The sequence below is a fragment of the Pagrus pagrus genome, assembly GCF_965226575.1.
Source record: "Pagrus pagrus genome assembly, chromosome: 3".
In the NCBI taxonomy this organism is placed as follows: Eukaryota; Metazoa; Chordata; class Actinopteri; order Spariformes; family Sparidae; genus Pagrus; species Pagrus pagrus.
In genome coordinates, this window is record NC_140187.1 from 12,578,196 (window position 1) to 12,604,766 (window position 26,571).

At 41.3% G+C, this 26,571-nt stretch overlaps 1 protein-coding gene across 2 annotated transcripts in view; it reads left to right on the forward strand.

The window, feature by feature from the left end:
- Window positions 1-26,340, forward strand: part of LOC311255445 (zinc finger E-box-binding homeobox 2) — a 34,625-nt gene extending 8,285 nt beyond the window's left edge. For both annotated transcript variants that reach the window (XM_084349924.1, XM_084349923.1), the window contains exons 2-8: window positions 18,701-18,982; window positions 20,848-21,057; window positions 21,955-22,148; window positions 22,300-22,411; window positions 22,646-24,162; window positions 24,312-24,495; window positions 25,699-26,340. In XM_084349924.1, coding sequence (XP_084206050.1) covers window positions 18,724-18,982; window positions 20,848-21,057; window positions 21,955-22,148; window positions 22,300-22,411; window positions 22,646-24,162; window positions 24,312-24,495; window positions 25,699-26,315 — 3,093 coding nt within the window. In that variant the 5' untranslated portion in view covers window positions 18,701-18,723 and the 3' untranslated portion in view covers window positions 26,316-26,340. The remainder of the gene's footprint in view (window positions 1-18,700; window positions 18,983-20,847; window positions 21,058-21,954; window positions 22,149-22,299; window positions 22,412-22,645; window positions 24,163-24,311; window positions 24,496-25,698) is intronic.
- The last annotated feature ends 231 nt before the right edge of the window (window positions 26,341-26,571 follow it).

Here is a 26,571-nt window from a genome sequence, read left to right on the forward strand (position 1 = left end):
AGATTGAAAACAGCCCCGAGACAAAGGAAAGGAAACATATCCATTTGAAACGACGACCTGTGTTTACTGGCTGCGTGTGAGAGATTTGAGTTTCAAAGAGTGTGAATTAATTAGCTGAGCTGTGATAGCCAACATCCCCCTTCAGGCCCCTTTCTTTAGTCTGTTAACCCACTGATTTCTGACACCAATGGGTCATTTGCCTTTCTCCTTATTGATGAAGATAGTGGTGAAAATCATCCCATATAATTGTGTTTTTTGCTCGACCAGAAATGTCTAAACTTGCTGTGTGATGTTTGAGGTAGAGGAGACGATATGTTTATTTTTCTTCAGCAACAAAGTATGCCACAATGACTTTTTTACAATCAGATACAATAATAAAGAAATGAGAGAAAACAACTGAATTTTTCCATCAGTTTTTGGAAGTTTGATGAAGCAACCCTTTAAAATCCCTTCTCTATCTTAACAAATGTTGGCGCAGTTCTGGTAGTCAATTAGCAAAGGCAACACAATTAAGAAAATGTTGTCATGTTGTTTATTTAAAATCTTCTGGCTGTGTACTGTTCGGGATCTCCCCTTGCTTTCAGACTCGATAGAATGACAGCAGCACAACTGATCAGACCCATTCAAACCCTCGCTCTCGAATCAAATGTTGGATTACATTTCGTAAGCCGCCTCACAAACATATCTATTCCTGTTGTCTTGCGCGTTATGTTTTGTTAGTCCATGAAAAACCTCCCTCTGTTCCTGACTTGATGTGCCGGTTTAAGAGAGAGCTTTCTCTCTCCATGTTTCCCTCACTCCCTCTTTCTCGTTTTTCTTCTTTTTTCAAGTGCCAATTTATTTAAACTCCTTTCCCCTTTTCTTCTTTCTCCTTCATTGATTTCCAAACCCCAGTCTTTGTATGCAGCTGGGGCCCAGCTGTGTGTCTGTGACTGTGTATGTGTGCGCATACATGTGTGTCTGTGTGTTTGTGTGGGTTTTTCTGGCACAGTGCTGCCACACTGAGCATAGCACACTGTACACAAAGGACTCGGGCAGCGAAAAAGAGAGGGAAAAAGAGAAAGGGAGAGAATAGGGGGAAAACTTTTGAACGTTAAAGACTGACGTGCATGTACTGTACAGAGTGGAGGGGCCGGGCCTTTTTGGACTGGGCCTAGTATAACGGCAGATGTATCGGCGCTCTGGGATGAGGGGTGGGGAGAGCGAGACAGCAATGAAGAGCGCAGGCACCACAGTTTATTACCAGGACTCTTCAAGGGGCTCAGCTCAGGCGTCAGAACCAGCGGGTGGGAGGGACAGAGGAGGAAGAAAAGAGAGGAGGATGACAGAGGTGGGGAACTGATGGGGTTGACAGGGCCGGAGACAGCGAAAACAGCTCTCCAGCGTGAGAAGACAAGAGATGGAGGGGCTGAGGGGCGTGAGGGGTAGAGACAGAGCAGACGGGACGGGCGACAGAATGCGGTGAAATCTAAGTGTTTCCTCGTTTGCTCCTCCACGTTCCCACAGCTCCAAGTGTCACAGATTTCTCCCATCCTAGTTCTGTGTGTGTGATGCCAGACCCTGCAGAGCCGTAATGGGGAATCCCTTGATTGAGTCTCTCTGGTATTTTTCACATGTTTATTCGATTATTGCTCGTTCTGATGCTTCAGATGAAGCCAAAGCAGACCCATGTCTTACTGTACGTTCTTGCCACGCTCTTGATCCACTCCAGGAGGAATTATTTGGAAAGTTTTGCGGTGCCATTGCAAGATTAATGGATGCAGAGGGGTTTTCCGCCACATAAGCTCCTGCATGACTGCTCGGAGTTGTAGGATCTTTTTTGTCATAGTGATACAGCAATATCTCTTTGTTGTATTTTGCCACAAATTATACAATTGTTTTTTTAAAATCCTATAACAGAAATTACATTTTTATTCAAACAATCATGATTTGATCCCTTAATCGATGGTGGTCCAATCCAGTGTGGTCATCACTATAGAATAAGAGTAGCACCATTGTGAACACAGGACTTCATTATACCCCTTTCACATTAGTCAAAACACCCACTGATATCTGGCTCTTGTCTTCACTGTAAATGGGTACAATCTGCAGTCACTCAAATGTCAAATGACACTGCGGTAGTCACGGGTCTGATCGTCAGTGATTAACGCAACACCTGGGGGACGCACACATTTTTGTTCCATCAGGCGCAATGTTATGACGTGTGTTAAAGTAAAGGCCGCTGGCTTGTTAATACCTTTGTGTCCCTTTTCTGTTCAAGCAGCAGGTGAACATGATTAAGTCGGCGCTGACTATGAAAGAGAGAATAACGTCAAAAGATATTACAGAAGTAACCGTTGTAAGCACGCCTGTGTCCCTAATAACTGAGCGCTGTCGGCTGCCAGATCGGTACTGCACATGTGCAACTTCGATAGAGATGAAAAAGAAGTGAGATGTCTCACTCCTCACTTCTGTTTTTAGCTCCAGAAACACATTGTGTTTCTAATTCAGAATCATGTTGATTAAAACTTGTTCTGGATGTAGTCTGATGAGGTGTGTGATCTGCTGCTTTCTACTGTTCCCTGTTTTTCTGGCGCGTTCGTAGTGACCAATGTGACACTCACTCAAAAAAACAAACCTGCATATACAAACTAATTTCAGTGTAAAAGTGGTTTTACAAACTGTGGCGGAAAGGATCACACTCACCCAAACTGTAAGATAGCACTAACAGCCACAGAGCTCATTAGGTGTGTGTGAGTGTGCATGTGTCTGTATGTGAGCATTTACTGTAGGTGCGTGGGTACACACTTTTCACACATTTAACATTAGCTGTAGTTCTTGCGGCTTCTCACTCACATACAGGCATTTCTATTTTCACATCAAAGGCGTTTTATCTGATAGAGAAGGTTAACATACTGTAGAGTTAGATGTTGCAAATTGATCCCTCCTCATTCTTGAAATACTCCATTTGCAGCGTTATTATTAAATTCATTGTCATTGCTTTGGCAGGGCTCCTCACCATTAATTCTATTTGTAGATCTTCCTTTTTGTGCAGAGAGCCTGGGTATCATGTGTTTGATATTCTGCACATGTTTGACAGAAGAAAGAGGTTAAAACGATCCACATAGAGGCAGGCTTTCTGTGCACAATTTATAGATATGTGCTGTTTTATCACACCTCAAATTAAATTTGGAAACCCTGCTTCAGCTGTCATGTATTACAAGGCCCAGATGGGTGGCAGAGAGAGAGAGAGAGAAAGAAAGAGAATGAGACAGGGGGAGAGAGGAGAGCAGCCTGGCAAAGAGGCAGAAGCACTCAGCTGGCTGAGAGGGTGCCAGTGTTTGCGAGTGAAGGAGCTCGATATAGCAAAGCAGCAGGGTGAAAGAGGAACAGTTTGATATGTGATGGTATCAGCAACAGATACACAGGAGTGAGGTGGCATTAGTTGAAGCTCTGCCTTGATCACCTCTGAGGCCAGAAAACCTCACCGACACTCTTTCTCTTTTCTGCCTTATCCCACCCTTTGTATCTCTGAGTCCAAGTCCATTTTCTTATTGCTTCTTATGTTTTCACACCCAATGTTAGTATGTGTTTCACTTAGACTTGTGCTGCACTTCCACTTACTGTTAGCACTATATACACACAACTGTATCGAAAGAGAAATAATCAATTAAAATGTTTAGCTGTGCATTCATAACTGACAAACAAAGGGATCTTGTTTCTCAAGACCACAGCATGGTGCTAGAAGAAACATGTGCTATGAATTAATAGTAGGCAGTGGGAGTGCGTGATATGGATACATTTGTTAAGGATGGTATGTGTGGTTTAATAGTACAAGATCAGATGTCATGATAAAGGAAAATGAATTAACTAACTTATAATGCATGAAACAATCACAGTAGGGCTGCAGGATTGTTTGAGTTATCGATTAATCTTGGATTAATTGTGAAGAAGTTCTCAAAACCGATGACTTCAAACGCCTAGTTCTGTCCAGGTAACAGTCCAGATAATAATTCTGTTTGCAATGGTATAAAACAAAGAAAAGCAGCAAATCTTCACATGCGAGATGAGAGAACCAAAGAATGGTTTGCATTTTTGCCTCTTTATTGATTTCAGAGATTCATAATTTATCCAACTCTTGACAGTTTATTTTTGTTGATGAAGTAATCAGCTCTTTACTTCAAACTAGACTGTAATATCTCTCAATCCAAAAAAATAAATACCTGACAAATAGAGCTACATCATAACATTAAAGGTCCTGTGTGTAGAATTTATGGGGACATAAGAGGATCTAAAGGCGGAAATAGAATATAGTATTCATAATTATGTTTTCATTACTGTATAGTCACCTTCAGTGTTGGGTAGCATTACTTGTTACATTACAAGATTACTGCTATTTTAAAGTAACTTGTTACATTACAGCATAACCGACGGAGAAAAGAAACTTGTTAGAGTACTTTTGTGTTACGATTAAAACCCCTTTGTGATTCCTTGCAATTGAATAGCATATTCTACGACCCGTCGCCCAATCTGTAACTCTGCAGGCTTATGATGACAGATGAAATATCTGTTTCTCAGCTCTATTTACCTTTTATGTTAAATTACAAAACATAAAGTTGAGTGGGCACAGGGACCTTGTTGTTCATACAACATGTAATTTTTTTCAACCGAATAAAAATGGTTGTACATGAAAGTAAACAGAAATTGAGGATACCTGACCGGTCGCAGCTGCACACCCTTTAGGCTGCTAACGATCGGACAGTGAACCTGACCCAGACTCAGCCTCCAGTTTTAGTGCCTGCCTCTATGAAAACAGACAAACGCGGGCTCGTATAGCCTCCAGTACAACATGAACATGTGAATAAACCTGTACCTGCACACTGACACGACCCATAGCCCCGACACAGCTGGAGGGGGCTGTGTACTGCCTGCCAAGAAGTAGGAAAGAAACTGATAGAGGAAACAGCAAAGTATGTTGAAATTCTTACAGTTACGGATTACTTATTTGAAAATGTAACTAAATAATGGATTACTTGTGATACTAGCCTGTTACGTTACTCGTCCCAACAAAAAAGTTATCTAAGTATTGCGTTTTTCATGGACTTACTAACTGCATTACCCCAACACTGGTCACCTGAAACTAAGAATCGTGTTTTCATTACCTGAGAATGAGCCACTGCAGTGGAGGATAAGGCAAGTGGCATTTCAATCTGCAACTTCACCACTAAATCCAATAACACTTAATTTTACATGTCTGGAAATTTCATGGTAAGTAGGCGGTAATTACCAAGCAAAGTATTTGAAATTACCCCGAAATTACCACAATAATTACCTCAATATTTATTGAAAATTGCCCCAGCAATCTTCTATTTTCCAATAAGCAGTTTATACATAGCTGGTAATTTCTTTAATACATTTCCAGGAAACTTCCAACTAGTTCCTCTGTAACTTCCCCTTCAGCAGGCCACTAAAATTAAGTGAGTTGTTTCTGCTCAACCTCAGACTAGTTTCTGTCTTAACATTCCCTCAGCAGGTCACTAAGTCATTGGGGCGATTTTCAATCAATCTTGAGTTAATTGTGGTAATTTGTTAATTGGGGGGTAATTTCAAACACATTTTAAATATGTAACTTGGCAATTAACACCGCTTTTACTTCCCATAAAATTTGCAGACCTGTAAAATGAAATGTTACTCTCAAGCCTACACACTGGAACAACTACAGACATTAAAGGCATCTCCACTATGCATGAACAGAGTGATAAAAACAACAAATGTATATCTTTTGATATATAATGTCCACCATCATAGATTATCTGCAAAAGTGTTGGTACTTCTATCAGCCCAGGTGAGAGAAAAAACAAAACTTGGACTACCTATAAGAAAGGCACGATGGGAGAGGTCAGCCAGCTGACTCTCACTCTTCTCCTTGTACCTGTGATCACCTGGCACCACCACCTTTATCCGACCTGTACATCCCACACACACACAGATACTGCACACACGCATATTACCTGGGAGGGAGTAAACACATTCCATCATGAAGCGAACACGCTTCACTGATTTCTAGGCCCACCTGTAACGGTCAAGGCTTTTGGTCTTAAATTCTTAAATTTTACTATCACACTATCTATCTGACTCCCTCCCTCTCACTCCCTCACTCTTTATTTTGCTAGCAACATCTCACTTTAACACATTTCCACTTTGTCTCCACCAGACACGTTAAGAGGCAGATGGCCTCTGCAGATGCTGCCTCACAGGCAATAATTTAGTTCTTTCATTCAGTCAATCGTTCTGTCTGCATTGCATACTTACAAAAAAAACCCGCAGCTGGTGGTTTATGCTTTTAAAGGTTGTTTTCAGGTCTCAACACACTTTGCAAAGATATTGCAGCATGAACTATTAGGTCACTGACATTAATCGCTTAAAGCTCAGGTATGATAAGGAACAGGATCCATGCACCGGAAATATTTTGTGCGAGAAAGGAAGCAACAAAGTTAATCAGTAAGCACTGGTCCACTCTGTCATTTATCACCTTCTAACAATCTAGTAGATAGTCTTATCTCATCGTTGTTATAGAATTTCTCATGGTTCTTGACAGGTTATGATGTGTGTGATGGTGTTGCAAAATGACAAGACCAGAGACCAGAGAGGGTTTTTAACTACAAAGATCAGCCACTAATGAAAATGAATAGCTTAGGAGAACAAAAACATTCTGAAGTTGTACAGAATCGATTTATTTTTCCTTTCTCGGCAGTGCGGTCAACTTGGGTACCTCAGCGAAACAGTGCAGTTATGATTATATGGTGCATGTGTCCAGCATTGCAGGAGGGATGGAGGGGGAAGTAAGTCATAAAGCTGCCTGGCAGCATATCAGAGGGAGGTAACGTCATCTAAATGATACAAGTAATGGGTAGGTGTGAATGTGTCCAGGCCTGATATTGGGACGGGGCTCTGGAAGGTTGACTTAATTTACTTCATTGTCACATTTTTCTCAGATTTGCGGCTTTTATTTGACTGTCATCTGTTGCCTTTCTTATGTGTGAGTCTCTTTTTCTTCTTTCTTTATCACCCCTTTGATTCCTCTTTATCTCCTTGTATCTCAACTCCCCCACCCTCTATCCCTTTTGACCCTTTCTTACATTTTTATCCACTCCTTCTCCTACTTTCTTCCCCTCTCCTTCCATCTATCCATCCTCCACTCCTCCTCCCAGCCCCGGGTTCCCCAAGCCCTGCACTGTCGCCATCATGCCCCCCACCCCCCCTCCCTGAGCGCCTCCCCTGTCCCACTGACACCACACGCTGCTCCCATCCCCCGAAAACCACTTCAAACAGCCAGCGCCATCAAAGCCCACAGTCAGTCAGCCAGGCAGCCAGTCAGCCAGCCAGCCAGCCTTCTGCTTCGACTTAAAATTACTGTCGTCCCAGTCGCAAGGCTGCTTTCCTCTTCTGATACACATCAAAGATCCTCTTAAACTCCCGAAGTTTGCTTTTTAAACCTTTCTTCTTGTCGAGTCTTTTTTTATATACATTATTTCGTTGGTTGAGGTTTTTGTTCTCCCTCTCTCTTTCTCTCTCTTCTTGCCATCATTTTTTTTTCTCCAGGTCAGTAATGACATGCACACACTCTCTTGTGCGGTTCTGCTGCCATTGCATTTTTCTCCATGACTTTAATTAGTTTCTTTTTCAAGGCGTTGGTTCGGGCTTCACATGCACAGCACACACGTTCCCTCTCTCTCACACACACACACAAGTACATCAAGCTGTAACTTACAAGCGTAAGGATGTGTGCAAATTAATATGCAATATGACTCATACATCTCTCTAATCAGAACTGCTTAACCACAAAAAGACCAGTTTAATAGCTTGTGTGTGTGTGTGTGTGTGTGTGTGTGTGTGTGTGTGTGTGTGTGTGTGTGTTCCTCATTTTGCTGCCCCGTGTTTCTTTATGTGCGTGCTTAAAGGGCAGAAAAAGTGACGAAATAAAAGAGACAGAGAGTCAGGGACGGAGAGAAGAGACCAGATAGTGTTTGCAGACATGTGAGGAACAACTGAGACAAAGACAAAGAAAATAAAAGCAGAGTGACACATTAGAAAGGCATGTCTTCTATGTTTCAAAGCCATGGAGGTCACATGTGGTCACATGAAATGTTTCAGAGTATCATCATCTCTCGGCTGGAGGATGTAATGTCAATGTGCGCCAGAGGATGGCGCCCCGTCTGTATGTTAACCAAGCAGGAACTGACTGTCAGGCTGCATCTATTAGGCCATTTATCATTATAAGGCAAAGTATATTTAGATACAGTCTCATTTTAAACTTTCTAATTTTACTGAATGACTTTTGAGTCCAAGAGCAGTCTGTTCTCGTCTATTCTTTGCTGTCAGGACTTTTATTTTTTTCTTTTGGTGGTTAAAGTGTAGAGGAATAACAGAGCAAAATATTATTATTGTCAGTTGTAGCGGCAGTGAGAGCTGTAATAATAGTTGAATTGATGTTGCTGTAATACCTTCATATGGTCTGCTCTGATCTTTTATAATGTGGCTTTCTCCAAATTCTTACTTCTTTGTGTTTTAAATCTGCTTTGAGTGGTTAGATGAAGACATTTTGGGCTTTAATACATTAAATTGTTCTTTTCAAGAACACCACATATTGCAAAACACCTCTAACAGACCTTATATACAGATGTAGACAAAGTCAGTGGGATACCAGACATATTTGTTTCACCCTCAAAACAAATCTCCCGTAGTAACTGAAAGTTGCAGCTCGAGTCGAACTAACCAGATCCCACATTGTATAGCTGTTAAGCTCAAAGAGAAGTTTTTATTTAGCGTGCACCCCTATTAAAAAAGTTAAGAACCTTTGTGCTCCGTCAGAGAATGTTTTAATATTCAAAAGGAGCCACTATTGTGTGGTTTCTTGCGCCAACGTACAAAATAAAGAGCCACATCAGACAGCTGGAACGGTCCCCGAGCATTTTCATGTGTAAAGAAAAAAGAGGGAAAACAAATTTGGAGGGGGGAGACAGGGGTATTTATAGAGTGGTGTGAGAGTCTTTGCAATGACAGGAGCCTAATGAAGTGGAGTTTGGTTTTTGATTCACAGTGTGGTGAGCGCGTGGGTCCCTCTGTGACCGTTACTGCATTCCAGCACCGATCCCTCGCTACACGGAAAACCAGCGCGGGCCACAGGAGGAGGCGGCAGAGGGCCAGCTCGAAATAACGTGTTCCTTTAACCCGGTTAACCTTTTCTCATCAACATCACCCTACTTCCAGTGCAGCAGATGCACACACAGAGGCTTACGGTGTACTGACACAGAGCTCAAACATGGTTATGAGCTCTCACACACAGTATACTGCAGATACAATAGAAAAGTCTGTTAGTCACTGCTGGTGAGTCATTGACATGGTAAATGAGTCAAATGACACAATAATGACACAATTCGACATGACATTGTAGGGAAGTCCAGAATGATATCAACTCCGTTTAACTTTAATAGGTCAGTGGAAATTGTAGTCTGTGTGAGATTTTATGACAGATATTTAATGAGGAAGTGAGAATGAGACAATGAATGAGATCGGAGGCTGTAAGTCATCACAATTGTAGTGAACGGTGTGATTGTTCTGGATGTTAAATTGCTGAGAGAACAACTCAATTCAAATTCAAAAACTAGCCTAAACAAGTTCAATGCAGACGGTGTGATTTTTGCGTTCTCTCAATCAAAACAAAACAAAAGATGTGAGCAGTGTGGGATCATGGGATTTTTTTGTCTTCATGGCTGATGGAAATCTATTTATGTTACTCAGAAATGCTAAAGGACGAGGTGAAGTTTAAAATTTGTTATGTTTACTCACGTCTGCCTACTTCTTTTCTCACTCTGGCTCTACCCGCAAATGCACTGTTTCTTGAATAAAATGACAGATTTCTCTGCATTTGAACATTATTGGAAACATTTAGAAAATTTACAACCAAGAACTAGTTGTTTTGAGACATTAAATGTGGAATTGCATATTATATCTATAATTTTTTGCGGTATCTCGACAAAACAAGCACTATTAAAAAAAGATGTGCAAGCATGACCATTCTTAGCTGATGCAGTTTGTAGAATCCAAAAAAAATATAGTTATTTATTGGTGTTTTTTATACATTTAAAACTGCTTTTCCCTTAGAACAGAACTGGTAGACAAATTTAAAAAAAAATCTTCTCTCTACGGCGTTACCATAGAGAATACTCTCTTACTTATCAAAGCATCCAACAAAGTTTAAAAAAAAAATGGCACAAATGCAGACAGGCTTTGAAGGTAAAGGTCGCTGTCATACAAGGTAGTTGTCTTTTGACAAATGTCACTGTGGTGGTCGACAGGACAGGTAAACATGGTGGCAAACATGTAGGCAGCAGCATACAGGAAACCTCCAGAGGAAGAACACAGACAACCACAAAAGCTCTTTGCACACCTCTTCACTCACACCTTGTGTCATTTCTGCGAAAAGAAAAACTGATTGCTGCAATTTTTTTGCATGCGAATTGATGACTGTTGATGTTACTGTTTGGTAAACAGCTAACATGGTAGGTGTTAGGATCAGGGCAGTAAGTCTATTGTTGTAGTCGTTTTTGGTGATCATTTTTGTCTCTTACAAAAGGGAAACCACAACAGACAGAGCACAGGAAAGCACTTGTGTCATAGACAAAATGTTGAAATATGATCTGTGATCTCTATTCATTTTCGTTTTCCTACTCACTTTTTTAAGCATCGGTGGTAAAAAAAAAAAAAAACAACAACATGGAAAAGAATCCATAGAAAAATTTGACTGAGGTGCTCATCCATTTTTAACCCTCTGTGGTTTGTTTTGGGCACCTCCTATAGCTCAGATGCTGCACTTTAAAAAAAGCACACCATGTGAAAACAGGCCACATTATCCATTATGGAAGATAACAGTTATCATAATGACACACCAAAAGATAAGCTAATTATCTAGCAACAAGCATCACTGCCTCTTTAATCCCTACCTGTGAGAAATGTAGAGCTATTAATTTTGAAGTGGAAGCAGCTATCAACTCTGTAAAAGTTAACATCATTATAGGCTACAAAAATATCTCATATATGTCTGGAGTTCACTCACCGCAATCTAAGAATACATAGCTCGAGTGGGAATCTACAAGAGGGGATGAAAGTATACCCTGTGTGTGTTACTCTCTCTCTCTTCTTCGCACTGCCTCTCCATCAGTGTTAGTTCAGTGTGCTGCACCTTCACATGAGTCACAGTTTTCTCACCCTTTCAACAGCATGAACATATATGCACCTTTGTGGTGTGATTACTGGTCTAGGCCACAAGTTATTTGGGACTCTTTCCTGTACATGTTTACTCTCACTACACCTATTTGTCCCTTTCTGTCTTTCTCTGAAATGCATCAGCGCATGCAGACACGGTAGCACAGAAAACGCTGTTTGAGCGCAAGTTTAATGAAAGTCCGTGGTGTCATGTTTGTGCTTTGCATTCGGAATTTGCACGTTTGGCAATTAAAGCCGTTAAGCTGGATAAAGGTGAATTCACACGTGTTCTGATGTATATGGAGAGCAATGAAAGACGTGCAGTACGCATGGGCAAAGTGCAAACATGAGTAGGAGGAGATTAGACCTATCAGATGTAAAGAAGAAAAAAACAGTACTGAAGGTGGATGATAAAAAAAAATAGCAGCAAAGTTGTTACCCTCTCAGTTTCATCATGAGGTAAATTAGCTTGTGCTGCAGCCACACAGTAAGTTAGAGCTTTTAACTATTTGTTTGGTGGTTTTGCATTACATTAATTCTGCTTACTTGCTGTCTGTTGAACCAGTCTGTGTTTGAAGTCACATGCAAGCAGGTTTCCAGTAAGCAGATGTGGTTCACTGTTTTGTGCAGTGATGTGACATGTAGATAGAGAACAACAGATCAGTGCTGCTGATCTCAATCGATTTTCAGATGTCTGGGCCTTTTTTCTGGGCGGCCATAGCAGCTATACACAACACCACAGCACGTTAAACTCAGGGCTGTTCTTTGATTCGCCGAGCCTCCCCTGAAATCGTACTGAGAACTCATATGTGAATAATGAAACTAACACCAGCGCACAGTCACACTAAAAGCGCAACTCGTTGACAAATCAACTTTGTGAGTGTTATCTGTGAATGGCTCAGTGGCTTTGAAGCTAATAAAATGCCAAAGGGGATTCTGTTTTTGTGTCACAAGGGCCCTAAGTGAACAGGATCATTAAAAACCACACTGAACAAAGGCAAAATAGTTTCAATATGCCGTTTGTTGCCAATTTAAAGACCACTGCTCAGTGTGCAGAATTGCACTGCTGTTGTGCTTCTGTCTTTGCAGAGTCTTAATCAATACGAGGAAATTAGCTTGTTGTTTTATTTTCTTGATCTTGATTGTTGTGTGTGCCTCTGCGTCGTTCAAAGTGCAGATGTTGGTCCTCCGCTGCGCATTCTGTGGTGGTGGTGGTGTAAATGCTCTGACAGGGTGGTGTCTCCTAATGAGTGGGACATCTGAAGGCACAGAGCCGTGACTGGGCTTGAACTTTTCTATCTCTGCAATTCAGATATTCATGGAGCCTCGCGTCCACACACAAACACACACACGCACACACACACCCACACACACACACACATGCAGTTATTGTCATGTCTGTCTTTGTTGTGTTTGATCATACTGTGTCCTCTGCAGCAGCACATCGGTCTTTCTCCCCATTTGTTCCCACGATGCAAGTCGTGTTTGTTTGTTTTTTCTAATTTCTTTATACCCTATTTTATGTCTCTCTGTGTATGTGTGTGTGTGTGTGTGTGTGTGTGTGTGCGTTCGTTGAGGGAATTTCCCTCAGTAGTGTTTTTCACAGTTCGACATCAGTTGGAGGATTTGTGTCAGGGACAGTTTGACACTGTCACTTTCTCTCTCTCTCTCTCTCTCTCTCTCTTTCTCTCTCTCTCTCTCTCTCTCTCTCTCCCTCTCTCTCTTTCTGTCTTTTATCGCTCACAGTTTCTTCTGTAATTCCTCACTCCACCATCTTTACTTTTATCGCTCTCTTTCTCCATGTCTTGTTCTGTCCATGCACTGTGCTGTATTCTTCATGCACCAGTGTCTCTGTCTCACTCTCGTCACCCCCTTTCTCTGACATGCACACCACAGCGCTGTGTACCAAACACATTGCAAAATGCAAAATCACATATTGCACCACACATCACATTTAAGCATCTCTTCCGTCACACTAATATGACCTTTACAATCCCCATCGCAGTGTCACAGTTTCAGTCTCATTTATTCTTGCCAACAGCCATTTGGAGACTTTTTTTTTTTTTTTTTATGTGTGTGGCTCGCTGTGAACCAGCTAAGACATGACTGTAATCACTTGAACTAAAATTTGACTGTGAGACTTAGGCTTTCATATCAATGTGTTTGTGGTTATTTTCACCATCATTAGACAAGAATGTTTGCACTTCCTTTTCTCTGGCCACAGCAATGCAATAAAAGTGCAGCAAAACATCACATTACCACCATTCCGATTGGTTAACATGTAATTTAGAGCATTTAATCCTCAATTTGCCGTCAGCATTCATGATATAATCTGTAAAACATTTGAATGCATTGAAATTAAAAGTAGCATTCCAAAATGCGGCAAGCACCGAGAGGGAAATGCAGCACCGAGTAAAGTAAATGAATATTACCGGTGTCAGACACTCTTCAACATTTTGAAATTATATCTTTTTGTGTCAAAAACTATTTTATTTTTTTTGTTGTAGAAAATGTCCAGTGAGCAAGCGTGTATTTGGTGCATGTGCAAAAACACAGGTAGATAAAATGCGTTTGGCACGCGGTCATCAGTGTGATTTCCCTCTCAGTGTTGTTAGGGCCAGTCAAACCAAACCGAACAGGTCTGTAGGTGCCGAAGTCAGGAGGAACTATCACCCTGCGACACACAGAGAGTGAGTCGCTGCTAAGATGAAGGAGATCAGGTGGGAGGTGTTTGCTCTGAGTTGCGGTCCTACTCTGACTCATCGTACGAATGTCAGACAGTAGGTATGAATAGGAAAGCTGCCATGTGAGATTTTTTTTTTTAAATGGCAAGTTTGATTTCTGCGATATATTTTAAGAGAGGTCATCGTTGTCAACATGAGTACGCTCTGCAGATGAATATGGACTCGCCTCGTCTCTGAACTGCTCACATAGGTACTGTAAAATGACAATACACACATCTTCCTGTGCTTGCTTTTTGTTTAGCGTGTGGGTGTCCATGACCCTCATGTGGTAATTTATTGAGTTCAAAATAGCAAGTGTTGCTCTTTAAACAGTCACCTGTGAAACTATCACCATTTTAACAGCGTGGAAGAAGCATTATTTCAGATATTAACTCAAACCAAATAATTTAAACTAATGTTTTAAACATATTTTAGATATCAGACTGAGTTCTGTGTCAAAAATATGATGGATCAGATTTTTATTTATGCCTCAGTGTATTCAGTGTCTGACTTGTTTCTGACAGTTTCACCGCCTACATTTTGTACTTTATAAAATGTGTCAGAGGTTAGTGCAATATGGCATCTGAAGAGCAATGTGGAGCTCATTTATTCTGGTTAGTTAAAGGACTCTTGACTGACGTATCAGTTTAAAAATGGATTTGACATAACACTTTAAAAAGTGAAGACACAGAAAAATGGAAAATGTATTTACCTTCCAAATCTAAACTAAATATATGCGCTGTACTTCAGTTAATTTACCACCTAAATTTAAAGGCAAGTTTAATGGTATACATGTAGTGTGTGTGTTTGGGGTATATCACAAAAACATTTAATTCAGTTTTTAATAATTCAGAAATGTGTCTATGCTCAGTTTGGGTGTTACCAAAATATCTTTAAACTGATATTTGCATAAGAAGTTATTTCTTGGGCTGTTGTTATCTCACGTGAAGAATGAAAATCTATTAAATGGCGCTGATGATACTACAATTTTTATTCTGGCTTTTTTGTAACAATCTTAAATTGTAAAGATCAACAGAACGGTAAGGATTACACTGTGCGGTAAATTGGGCCTGGCCTTGTTTGTTGCCATTAAAAACCAAAAGCAACAAACAAGGTAATTTCTAGGTAGTTATTGCGTGCTTACCCTTTAGCCACATAATTACTCAGTCAATACCAGCTCACATGTGTGCATCGTAAAATAAACTGCAGCCTAGCGTGTTGCTATACAGTACATGCCCTCTGGGATATAAACAGTGCAGAATTACAAAAGCACTGAAACGGACTCTGTGCTGTTGTGAGACGGTGAAAACGATGTATTGAGACGATTTTCCCCGTTATCTTATCTGACGTTTTTTTGTGTGTGTGTTTGTGTGGTTTGCATTTTAATGTGGCTGTGTAGAAACTATGTTTCTTTGTGACACACATGTGTGCTCATGAATGTATTCGGGCGTCCAAGTCTGGCTGGCTGTAGAAACCATTTTTTAGGCTTCAGATGGCAGGCAGTCCGTCAATCTCTCAGATATTCAGTCACTGTCAGGCAGGGAAAGCGACACACAGATTAAAATAGTTCTGCAGCTTTTGATCTGAACACACTGTTGTTGTCAAACCATCAGAAACAGTCCCCAAAAGACAGTGATCGACATTGTCAAGCATGATGCAGCACAGTTCAGTTAGCACTCTCTGGATATGAGTCACGTTCTTCCCACACACACTACAGTGCATGCACAATAGCGGTGGACTGTTTTCTACTGTGCCGAGCTGTGTGTTATTTTGTTCCAACAAATTACACATTCTTAAAACTCTCGCACATTGCACGAATTCATCGCTCTTAAACTCCTTTGTACCTTGACATAAGATCTCTATTTCCAGGCAATCCCAAACCTCCTGCGCTGTTCAAAGGTTTAGCTGTCCTGCTCCAGCAAAAGAAGGCCCATTTGAAGGATGCAGTCGCCATCCGAATAAATAAATCAGCAGGCTTGATAATGAAAGCCATTCGGCTTTAATGACAGCGCATATAGGCTCAGTGTCACTCACTGTCATGGGAGGGAAAATTAGAGCCAATTTGATGCTAATCCGGACCAGATTTTTGCTGTTTTCGGGCCCAGCGGTATGTCCCTATCATCCCAGGAAACTCCTGCAGGGCTGATAGGTCGACCTCAACTACATCATATAACTTCATAGCTGTCTGCTGTGGGGAAGCTCATTTGATGACCAATTTAACCCCCCATAAGAAGAGCAAGTCATTCCGCCCCATGTTAGCAGAGCAGCGCTGTATGGAGCAGAGGCCTGGATGACTAGCCTCTGTGAATCAGAGTTTTGGTGAAATGGAGCAGAGGCATGACACACAACTTGCTGACACATACAGATACACGTGTAGGTGTGAAATATCGAGATTAGCTAATAAGGTCCTCAGAGGGATATATTTTAGGTTTGTGTTTGTGTTTGCGGGCCAGCCCCTATGCAGCACTGCCCCCCCACTTATTTTCTTCTGGTCTTTCAGTAACGGAGTGAGTGTGTGTGTGTGTGTGTGTGTGTGTGTGTGTGTGTGTGTGTGTGTGTGTTTGTTATCTGTGTGTGTTTGCATCTTCTCGATGTAAAGTCACCGAGGTAGATTTGCTAAAATGTCTTCTGTCTCCGGGCTTTGTCACTGCGAGCTGTGGGGCGTAACTGAATGTGTAGACGAGCTGAAAGCTCATCAATTATCGTGCTCACCAGCCAGTAAGGGTGCATTTGGAACGGCTCAAACAAAAATAAAAAGTCTTTCAAGGGTGACTGAGAGTTGTTTTGACAGTTTAATGAATAAACTTTGTTTGTGTTTGGTAAAAATTTAAAGAGCTGTGAAACCTTATTTGCACTCCGATCTGATGAAAAGAGGCACAAGACTCGCACGGCCAAAGGGGAACTATTATTTAAAACTAATAAGAAGCATGATGATATTTTGCTGTGAGCTTCATCATATACTGATCAGAAACGTTTGTTTTCACAACACAAAAAGAAGAATTGGTCCTCTGCGTGTTGGCACAGTCAATGTTCCCCTCTTGACAATGGGTTGGCTTTCTCTGATGATATATTTCAAAGGCGCTGGCAAGGAGTCTATTTGTGTTCTTAAATGGTCATTATTTGCTCGTGATTAGATATTGCCAATCAGCGAGAGAGAAACAGAGAGTCCTCAAAAAAAGCCTTTGGAAATGAGAGCCAACAGCTGAAATCCCAGGCATGTGTTTGTGATTGTCATTTATTGTCTCTGCCATGGGAAAAAGTAATGCGCCTTTCCAGTTCTGCTGCAGTCTGGGCACAGAGGGTACACTTTAAAATTACAATATGTTATTTATCTTTTCTTCTTACTGCTGCTCTGTATCCCTTCTACATCACAAGTCACATACCGTGCATGTGAATTTAGACGGTAAAACAGATTTTTCTACAGTCGCGTCGATTTTGTTCTGTTAGAGCAATTACACGTATAAACTGTAAAAGTTCAATAAACTCAGAACAAAAAATGTCCTCTTCACTTGCAATCAGGACATTTTTAATAACAATGTTCTGTACAGTCCATTAGGTTACCTTCATGAGGTTATTTTTAATTTAAAAAAAAAAAAAACAGACCATCAGCACGTTATTTTTAAAAATTAAAAATAACCTGAAGAAGGTCTGTGAACCAAAAGATTGTTATTTTTTTCATTAAACATTTTTCCTGATTACAAGTGAAGAGGACAGTGTGCAGGATTGTTTTGTTCTGATTTTGTTGACCCTCGGTCTTCTGCTACATACTTTTCAATCCACATGTGTGAAAAAGTTTTGCTATATTAAACATTTGAAGACAATTTTAAAGGATTAAAATGGCAAATCCTCTTGTTCGCTATTTTTAGAACTGCATAATTACAATAATTGATAACAATATTAAACAGTCTGTTATTTATTAGATTTAGGCTTAAGAACCAAGTAAGAAAATGTGCTTGTTTTAGTCATGACTATAATTAAATACATATATTTTTATTTAATTGGATCAATATTGTATTTTCATTTTACAGATGAAAACCAAGTTTCACTCTCAGTACTGTCAGATTAAAACCATCTCTCTAGAAATTACACCGACATTGATCAGAAATGACTATTAATACTTAATATTTCTGTGTCTGAAGTTTTATATCGTAAAAGAAGAAAGCCCAGTTAAATATTCTGGATCTCCTTTAAACAAATGTGTATGTTGCATGCTGAGTCTGCCTGTATTGATCCACTCAAAGCCATAAAAATATTCAGCACATCAAACAGCTTCAGTTGATGACAGTTTCATTTGTCTTCAATACAGAAATATAATAGAAAAACTAAAGCAAATAATAATACAGTCAAAAAAACGTCTAAGATATAGTTCAGAATTTACAAAACATTTTTTAATGTCTGGTTGGGTTTTCCCTCTACTCTGTTTCGTGATGCAGAATTGTCTCTGGTTTGTTTTGATCATAATCGACAGCTCAACCACTTAAATGCCATCTGAACTAATAAGAAACACATGTATAAAAATAGTAAAAACATATTCGGACACAAAATAATAATCTGAATCTCATTCAGTGTAGACCTAAGAATTGCATTCAAGGTATTTGATTTTTAACATGCTTAAAAATACAATGCATAGTTCTGCAAAATCAGACGTCCCTAATGAGCATTTAAACCCGTCAGCCTGAGCCAGTGTCTTTTGTCTCCCTCATAAATTTTCTCTTTTCTTTTTCTTCTCACAGTGGATGCTGAGCAAGTCAGTTCAATGGGATCAGAGGGGGAGGATGAGGTCGGCCTGTGGAGCCTGGAGCCCCAGGACTGCCAGGAGAGCCTGGACAAGACGAGCCTGACACCCAGCGAGGGGACGGAGGAGCCTGGCAGCCCTGCTCGCTCCACGCGGCCGCACAGCCTCAGCCCTGGCAGCAGGAACTACTGGGGGCAGGTGGAGCCGGAGGTCGCAGAGGACGCCACCGGCGCTTCTGCCGCTGACAGGGAGGGAGATCAGGAACCACTGAGGATGTACTGTAAGTTATAAGCTTCAGCACAGAGCTGTCTTGTCAACCTTTTGGTGTTTTAATTTAAGCGCTAAACTATAAAATATCCATGAATATGTTTCTGCAGAATTGAGGCCAAGAGAGTTGCAAAGCTATGTAATATATGTACAGTATGAATACTACTACTGTATGTGTAAACAAGTTTACAGTGTTTTTCTGATGCAAGACACCCCCGGTCTCATGATGCTGCTCAGAGCCCTGTAGATACACCTTCATATCAGCTCCTTGTGAAACCATGCCTTCCCTACAAGCTGTTCCTTTTTTCACTCTTCTCTTTGAAAAGGCAGCCTTCTGAAAGCATGACAAAAGAACTCATCCCACACAATGTCACAATATTTCCATGCATCAAAGAGGTGACGTTACGGTACTGAAATCAGCACTGCACGACGTGAGGCTTTCCCTTTTATTTAGGAGAGATCAAAGGCTCACGCGGCTTGCCTACTAACAATCACTTAGCTCCCTCGCCTCGTGTGATTTGGCCTTGCCTGTTGAAGGCAAAGCTGAGTTTTTACAACACTCAACCGCACAGGCTCTTCCCTTCGCCACATAAAAAAACAGCTCAAAATATGCCAACATCTGCAAACATTTGAAAAATCTTCCTCAAAGTCGCTGTGAGCTGACTGGCTTGATTCGTGATAGGAGGCGCCCTCTCTTCTTCTCTTGGCTTTCTCCCTCTGTGCCGGCCTGTCGCTGCACTCACAGACACGAATGAGAAGGAATTCTTAAAATGTAGTTTCATATGTGGCCAACTTGTTCCCTGGATCTGTTGTTCTATCTGACAGTCTTCAAGTAAACAATTTAGTCCCATTAGACTCAGTTGTGCAGTGTCACTTTACAGTTGATTCCCACCTCCTCTGCAAACACACATTTACTCATGAATTCATGACAGCAAACCGTCTTTCAAGAATCTGATTTAGCACAGACAGTACACGAAAACAGTGGTTCAACCACAGTGATGCACCCATGTACCAGACTGCTCACCAGCTTTAAAAATGTTAAACTCAAAAAGATTTTAGATAAACCAGTTCAGGAGAGGTCATGTAGCAATGCCATATATCAATCTGCATAATAACTGGATATTGTTTATAAACTTTTGCGCAGCAAGTGACACTTTTCTTACCTTGTTTTTGTTGTCCATCCTGTATTTATTGTCATAATATGACTTATATGCTGCAAAAAAAAGTGAGATTTTTTTTTTGCAACTTGACTTTAAAACAATCTTGCAAAGGGATCAGCTCGAAAAAAAACGCATCCCTCGTGCACTTTCACAAGATTTACGTACACACACAAATGCATCATTATTAGTCAGTTAATCATTTAGTCAATTGACAGAAAACCGATTAATTGCTTAGATCATTTTTTCATAAAATGAAATGTGAGTATTTTGTGGTTTTCTATCATTGTAAATGTACTTTGAAGACGTCTCTTTGTGCTGTGGGAAACTTCATTTACTGTACTGTACTTTACAAAATTTTCTGACTTCATGTGAGCTAGATGATTAATGAAGGAAGTAATCAGCATATTTACTGTTAAGATAGATCATATAACAGTAAATTTAATCATGGACAGAGACACACACTTACAAACAGTTACAGTTGTGCTTCTTGGCCACAATTTTATTTCAGTTAGGCATGTAGCCCATTAGCCCACAGGGGAAAAAAAACTTGTAGCAATAATATTTTCTTGCAAATGTCACTAAGAAGGCTGAGTGTGTGCATGAGTCAGAATTATGTAGGACATTTTACAAAAATGCCTGACACAGCTCAACAACACTCATTGTTCTTTAGATTAAATATATGGATGTTTCAGTTCCTCGTGTTTTTTTCTGTTCCCAGATAAGAACTCAGACACCCAGAATGCCTTTGAGGACCTGGCCCATTATGAATTTCTGGCCCACTTGAGGAAGGCCTCTACCTCAGCAAGTCTCTTGGACCATCTGAACCACAATGGCAAAGCGGCAATGTACCACCCAAGCAGCAGGCACGATGAGCTGCCACCTGCCATCTGGTCACCAGGAGCTCAGCACCGCTCACCTGACGGAGCAGGTACGCTAACGAGGAGAACAACTGCAATGTTATGAAATTAAAAAACAACGCTAAACTGACTCTTCAACCAGGCCAACAAAATGTCTTCTTAGTTCTCATGAACCGCTGCCTGTGGGCGGACAGTAAATATCAGTGATATATATCAGATTGTTCTTTGCTAACGTCATTCTGAGAAAATGAAAAGGAAAACATGTATCAGCTTATCGACCACTAATAGCGGGGGTTCAAAAGCAACTCATTTACACATCGTAGCAATTCATGCATGCAACAGGACAATCTTGTCTTACAAGTTAAATATTCTGCTTGTTTGACATTTTATTTAGACTATGTCAGGTTTATATCAATGGTTGTCTCATAGTTCAATAGTCACTATACAAACATATAAGAGTAGAAGTTTAATCAATCAAATAAAAACATTGGATTTCAACAAAATAACTAATTCAACGCAAATACAATTATTAAACAACATGATCATATTTCAGTATTTTCAGGAAAGTTATGTTCTTCAGTTTTGCTCAAATTGTACTCTGATCTGTGAGTCTGAGGGAATGAAAATACACGTCTTTATTCTGTCAGTGGTGAAAGAAGGATTCAAATCATTTACTTAACTAAAATTAGTGATGCAACAGTGTAGAAATACTCTTACAAGTAAAAATCCGGCCTTCAAAATGTTACTTAGGTACAAAAGTATGAGAATAAAAATATGCCAAAAGCACAAGTACATTTCAGAATAATATATATTATATCATTGGATGAAAATCATTGATGCATTTCTGTGTAAGTATCACTCTAAAGCTGCAGCTGGTAACAGTAAAGTGATTTTAACAAATCTGGATGGATGGATTTAATGATTGTTTCCGCGGTCTGTTTAAAATGTCTCCTCTCTCTGGACTCCAGATGCAGGAAGGACCCAGCAGGCCTGTCCTTTCTGCCACAGGATGTATCAGCGAGGAGCTTCTTTAAGGGACCACATTAAGTACTGTCAGGAGAGGGAGGGGGGCCACATGGTCTGTCCACTCTGCGGATACACTGCCACACTTCGAGCACAAATGGAGCGACACTTGGCACTTCACAACCACATGCAGGACAAGGTGAGACACAAACAGACGGTGGCAAACGTTTACAACTGCAATCAACGTTATTTATTTGTAACTTTGTGATGGTAAAACTGACACTCGTACTTGAAATTCCTCTCTAAATGTGTTGTGTTATAAAACTATTAAAAATGTCTCATGGTCCTAGAATGCCATCACTTTGGATCAAGCCATGGAGACCAGGAAGTTCAAATGTCTGCAGTGTGGGAAAGCTTTCAAGTATAAACACCACCTCAAAGAGCATCTCCGCATCCACAGCGGTGAGACAAAATAACATCAAAACAGTCGTACTCACCCATCAATTTGCAATTGTTTCCACTGTATCTGTAACCCTCACTTATCATGTGGCATGAAATTATACCTAATTTGATGTGTTGACAGGAAACAAGTTAAAATAATTCATGACAGTAAAAGAGAATTATGAAAAATGTGGAAGGATCACACCCGAATTGAAGGTATTTTAAACCTATTTCTGTCTGTGTGTTGTCCTTAAGGTGAGAAACCGTATGAGTGCTCCAACTGCAAGAAGCGTTTCTCTCACTCTGGCTCCTACAGCTCACACCTCAGCAGCAAAAAGTGCCTGAATGGTGGAGGAAGTGGAGCCAGCGGAGCCAGCGGTGCATTTAATGGACATAACCAAAGCTCCTACCACCACTCATTTCCAACATCTCCCTCTGCAGGCGGGGGAAGAAACAGTAATGACAAAGGCTCTCCGATGGCTTCACAGGCCCAAGAAAATACCAGACCTCTTGGTCGAGTACCAGAGGATCCTCACCAGCTTTCACTGCAGGATCCCAGCCACAACCCCACAGGCTTCCCCAGAGCTTCAGATCTGCCTCGGCTTTGGGACCCATCAGCAGAGCTCTCTCTGAGGGACAGCATACTCAAAGGGACCACTCTGCTGCCTTATCTGCACTCTGGGACCAAGTTTGAGCAGATGCTGCAGGAGATGCTTCACAGGGAGGTGAAGAAAGACGAGGAGATGGACAGAGAAGGAGGAGGAAGAGCTGCAGTGGAGGATAGAAGGGTGATGTACAACGGAGGAGGGTCTGACAGGAAGGGCTCGCCTGACAGGAGGAGAGATGCCGGGGGGTCAGGCGAAGGGGAGAGAGGTGTGCTTGGGGTGACTTGTCGCTTGTGCTTCCAGCTTTTCCCAAATGTGGCGGTGCTCCTGCAGCATGAGCGGTACCTCTGTAAGATGAACAGAGAGTTGGTGGAGGTGCCTGAGAGTCTTCGAAGCAAAGACCACCCCTTGTCCCCTATATTCTTCCCCAGGTCTGCTCTACAACCAGAGAACAGCAAACCGATTGAAGTAACCAACGGCCTCTCTGGAAGCAAGTCACCGCTACAGAAGCCCAGCTGGCATGCCATCCCGCAGCAGCTTTTGGTGGCAATGCCTTCTCCCACGCAACCCCACCATGACGCTTTGCCCACACGAGCTTTTTGGTCCCGCCAGGAAAAAGGAAGCCCAAGTCAACCAATCAACCGTTCCCCAGAGCTGTCAACACCTCGAGCCAGAAGGAGAGTTTCCTCTTCAGGATTCGGTTCTCCAGTCCTCGACCTCACCAGCTGTCCCCCTGACCTCCCCTCCCCTCAGAAGCAGACCGGAAGCCCCTGGTCACAGAGTGAACCTCTGGACCTCTCGCTGCCCAAGCAGCTCTCAGACCAAGAGGAGAGAAATAAAACTGTAAATGGAAACTCAGCCAGAGGAGAGAGGAGAGAGCTCGGGAGCCAGCAGCTCAAGAGGCCGAGTCCAACTTCACATCTACCCCTTCAACACCACCCAGTCTACGGCGGGGCCGGAGGACCTGTGTTCCCAGGTGCCTTATACAACGGATTTCCTATCTTCAACCAGTCTCCTTTAGGGCTTTCAGGGCACGATGGCATCACACCGATGCCATTTGGCCAACCAGCTACCAGCCCTGGGTTTCTCTCTCCTATGGCTTACATGATGGAGGCCGAAGCAGAGGCGACGCTGAAAAAGATCCACCAGGAGAGACAAGCTCTCATGGTGAGTAAAGCTTCTCTTTCAGTTTTAGATTAATATTTGTATAACTAAAGAACATCCTCAAAATTACACATCAGCAAAAAATACATTAAAAAAAATATCTCTTTTTATACTGTTATGCATCGCTACAAATGTTCTGTTCATCTCTGTAGGGTGAGGTGTTAAGCCGTGGAGCTCTGGACTACCTCTCTCTCATGGATGAAGGACTGGACGGAGACGGAGGGCCGGGGAGGAAGAGATTGAAGAAGACAGACGAGGGGCTTTACGCTTGTGACATTTGTGAAAAAACCTTTCAGAAGAGCAGCTCTCTGCTGCGACACAAATACGAGCACACAGGTGTGTAGCTTGTGCACATTTTGCAAAATCATATTATGTGTCATTTCCCATAGTTCAGTGTTTCCCAAACTTTTAACGTCGTGTACCACCTCAAAAAAGTACCTCTGAAAGTACCACCATTATGATCAGCGTTAACCCTGAACCTTTCATTTTTATCTCTGCTTACCATCACAGCTTGAGTTTAACCTAACTAACCTAATCATGGATGAGACATGAATGCTCGATGTAGCCTAGCATGCAGAGCAAAAATATTGACAAAAAGTTATTTTAAATAACATTAAAGAATAAGGATTTTAATATGAAATTCTGCAGTATTGTGATAGTGTGATATGTTTTTAAATTGCCTTATTTCATTTCCCCCCACAAAAATGTTCCTCCGTGTACCACTAGAGTTGTACTATAATTACTGTAATTCGAGTTTTGGATGGTTAGATGAGAAGATCAATACAACTTTACATGGTAATTATGAAGCTACCATGTTAGCTTAGCTTAGCATTAAGAATGAAAACAAGGGGAAACCGCTAGCCTTGTCCATCTAAAGGTAACAAAAATTGCCAATACCTCTAAAGCTCGTAAATTCAGTGTCTTGTTTATTTAATCTGCATAATATGTAGGAACAAATTAGATGCAAGGTATTATTTGTTGCGCTTTAGAGGTGCTGCTAGGTGGATTGTGTCACCTTTTGACAGAGGTGAAGCTATCCGAGTGTTTGACTATTTCTTTAAAAATGTTTATGACAAAGTAGGGGTGGGCAATCTGGACACAAAAATAATAGCACAATCTATTTAATCACAATCAGGATCCGCAAACTTTTTTTTCTCAGACTATAGACTGTAGCCAGAGTTGTCAATGAATTTCTCCATTTTCGACCTTCAATCAGAATAATACAAGAAAGATTATTTTTTGGCAAAAGGTCCTCATCTGCCGTACCGTTAGCTCTAAGTCACATTGCATTATTTACAACCACATGAAGTAATTTGTCCAATCAGCCCAAACATACGACTCCATTAAATATTACGATCTCTACGATTGCCATAAAAGGTGATTGTGGATGCCTTCAAGATTGCCCACCCCTATGACAAAGTAAACTAGGTACATTAAATGTCTTAAATGTGTCTTTTTAGAAAAAAAAGAAAGAAAGAAAAAAGCTGGTACTTTTTTTTTTATAGTACATTGATAATAACTTCTCTCTGTTCATTACAGGCAAGCGTCCTCATGAGTGCAAGATCTGCAACAAGGCCTTCAAGCACAAGCACCATCTGATTGAACACAGCCGGCTGCACTCTGGAGAGAAACCCTACCAATGTGACAAGTGTGGCAAACGCTTCTCTCACTCCGGCTCGTACTCACAGCACATGAACCACCGCTACGCTTACTGCAGCAAAGACCAGGATCCAGACCAAGACCACGAGGAGATGCCTCTCACCCCGGGGGCCGGCAACAATCTCGGGGGCCGCCTCGCTGACGAGACCCCTCTGTCGATGGAGGATACCCAAACCCCGCACTCCTTCCTCAGCGATTCCAGTCTGGATGGAGCTGCAGAAGCCCTCAAGGAGGAGGAAGAGGAGGAGGAGGACAAAGAGGCAGGCGATGGTCATGTGGAAGAAGTACATCTGAGTTTTTCAGGGGCAGCGGAGGAGCTGGGAGGAAATCTCATCCAAGAATCTCCTTCAGGGGACAATGAGAGAAACAGTTACGATGTGGGAAACCATATCGATGATGCGGAGAGACAATTCTGGGACGGAGAGGACCAGAATGGCGTCTTGGACAAATGTGAACTGAGCCTGGATATTACAGATTTACCCAGAATAAAAACTTAAGCCAATACAATGCATATACTATATATATTAAGACTTTTGATACAGTTTTTATAAATATAACAGCTCCACTGATTTTTTTGTTACTCATTTTACGACATGAAACAATGCACAGAACTGCCAAAGCATAGACAGCCTTAAAGTGGATGAAGCCATAAGAAGAAAATATATTTGATGATACAAAGTTCAGTATTTTATCATGAAACATAGACTTGACGTACCTACAGTGTTTATTTGTATTTCTTTTTAAACGTGTTTT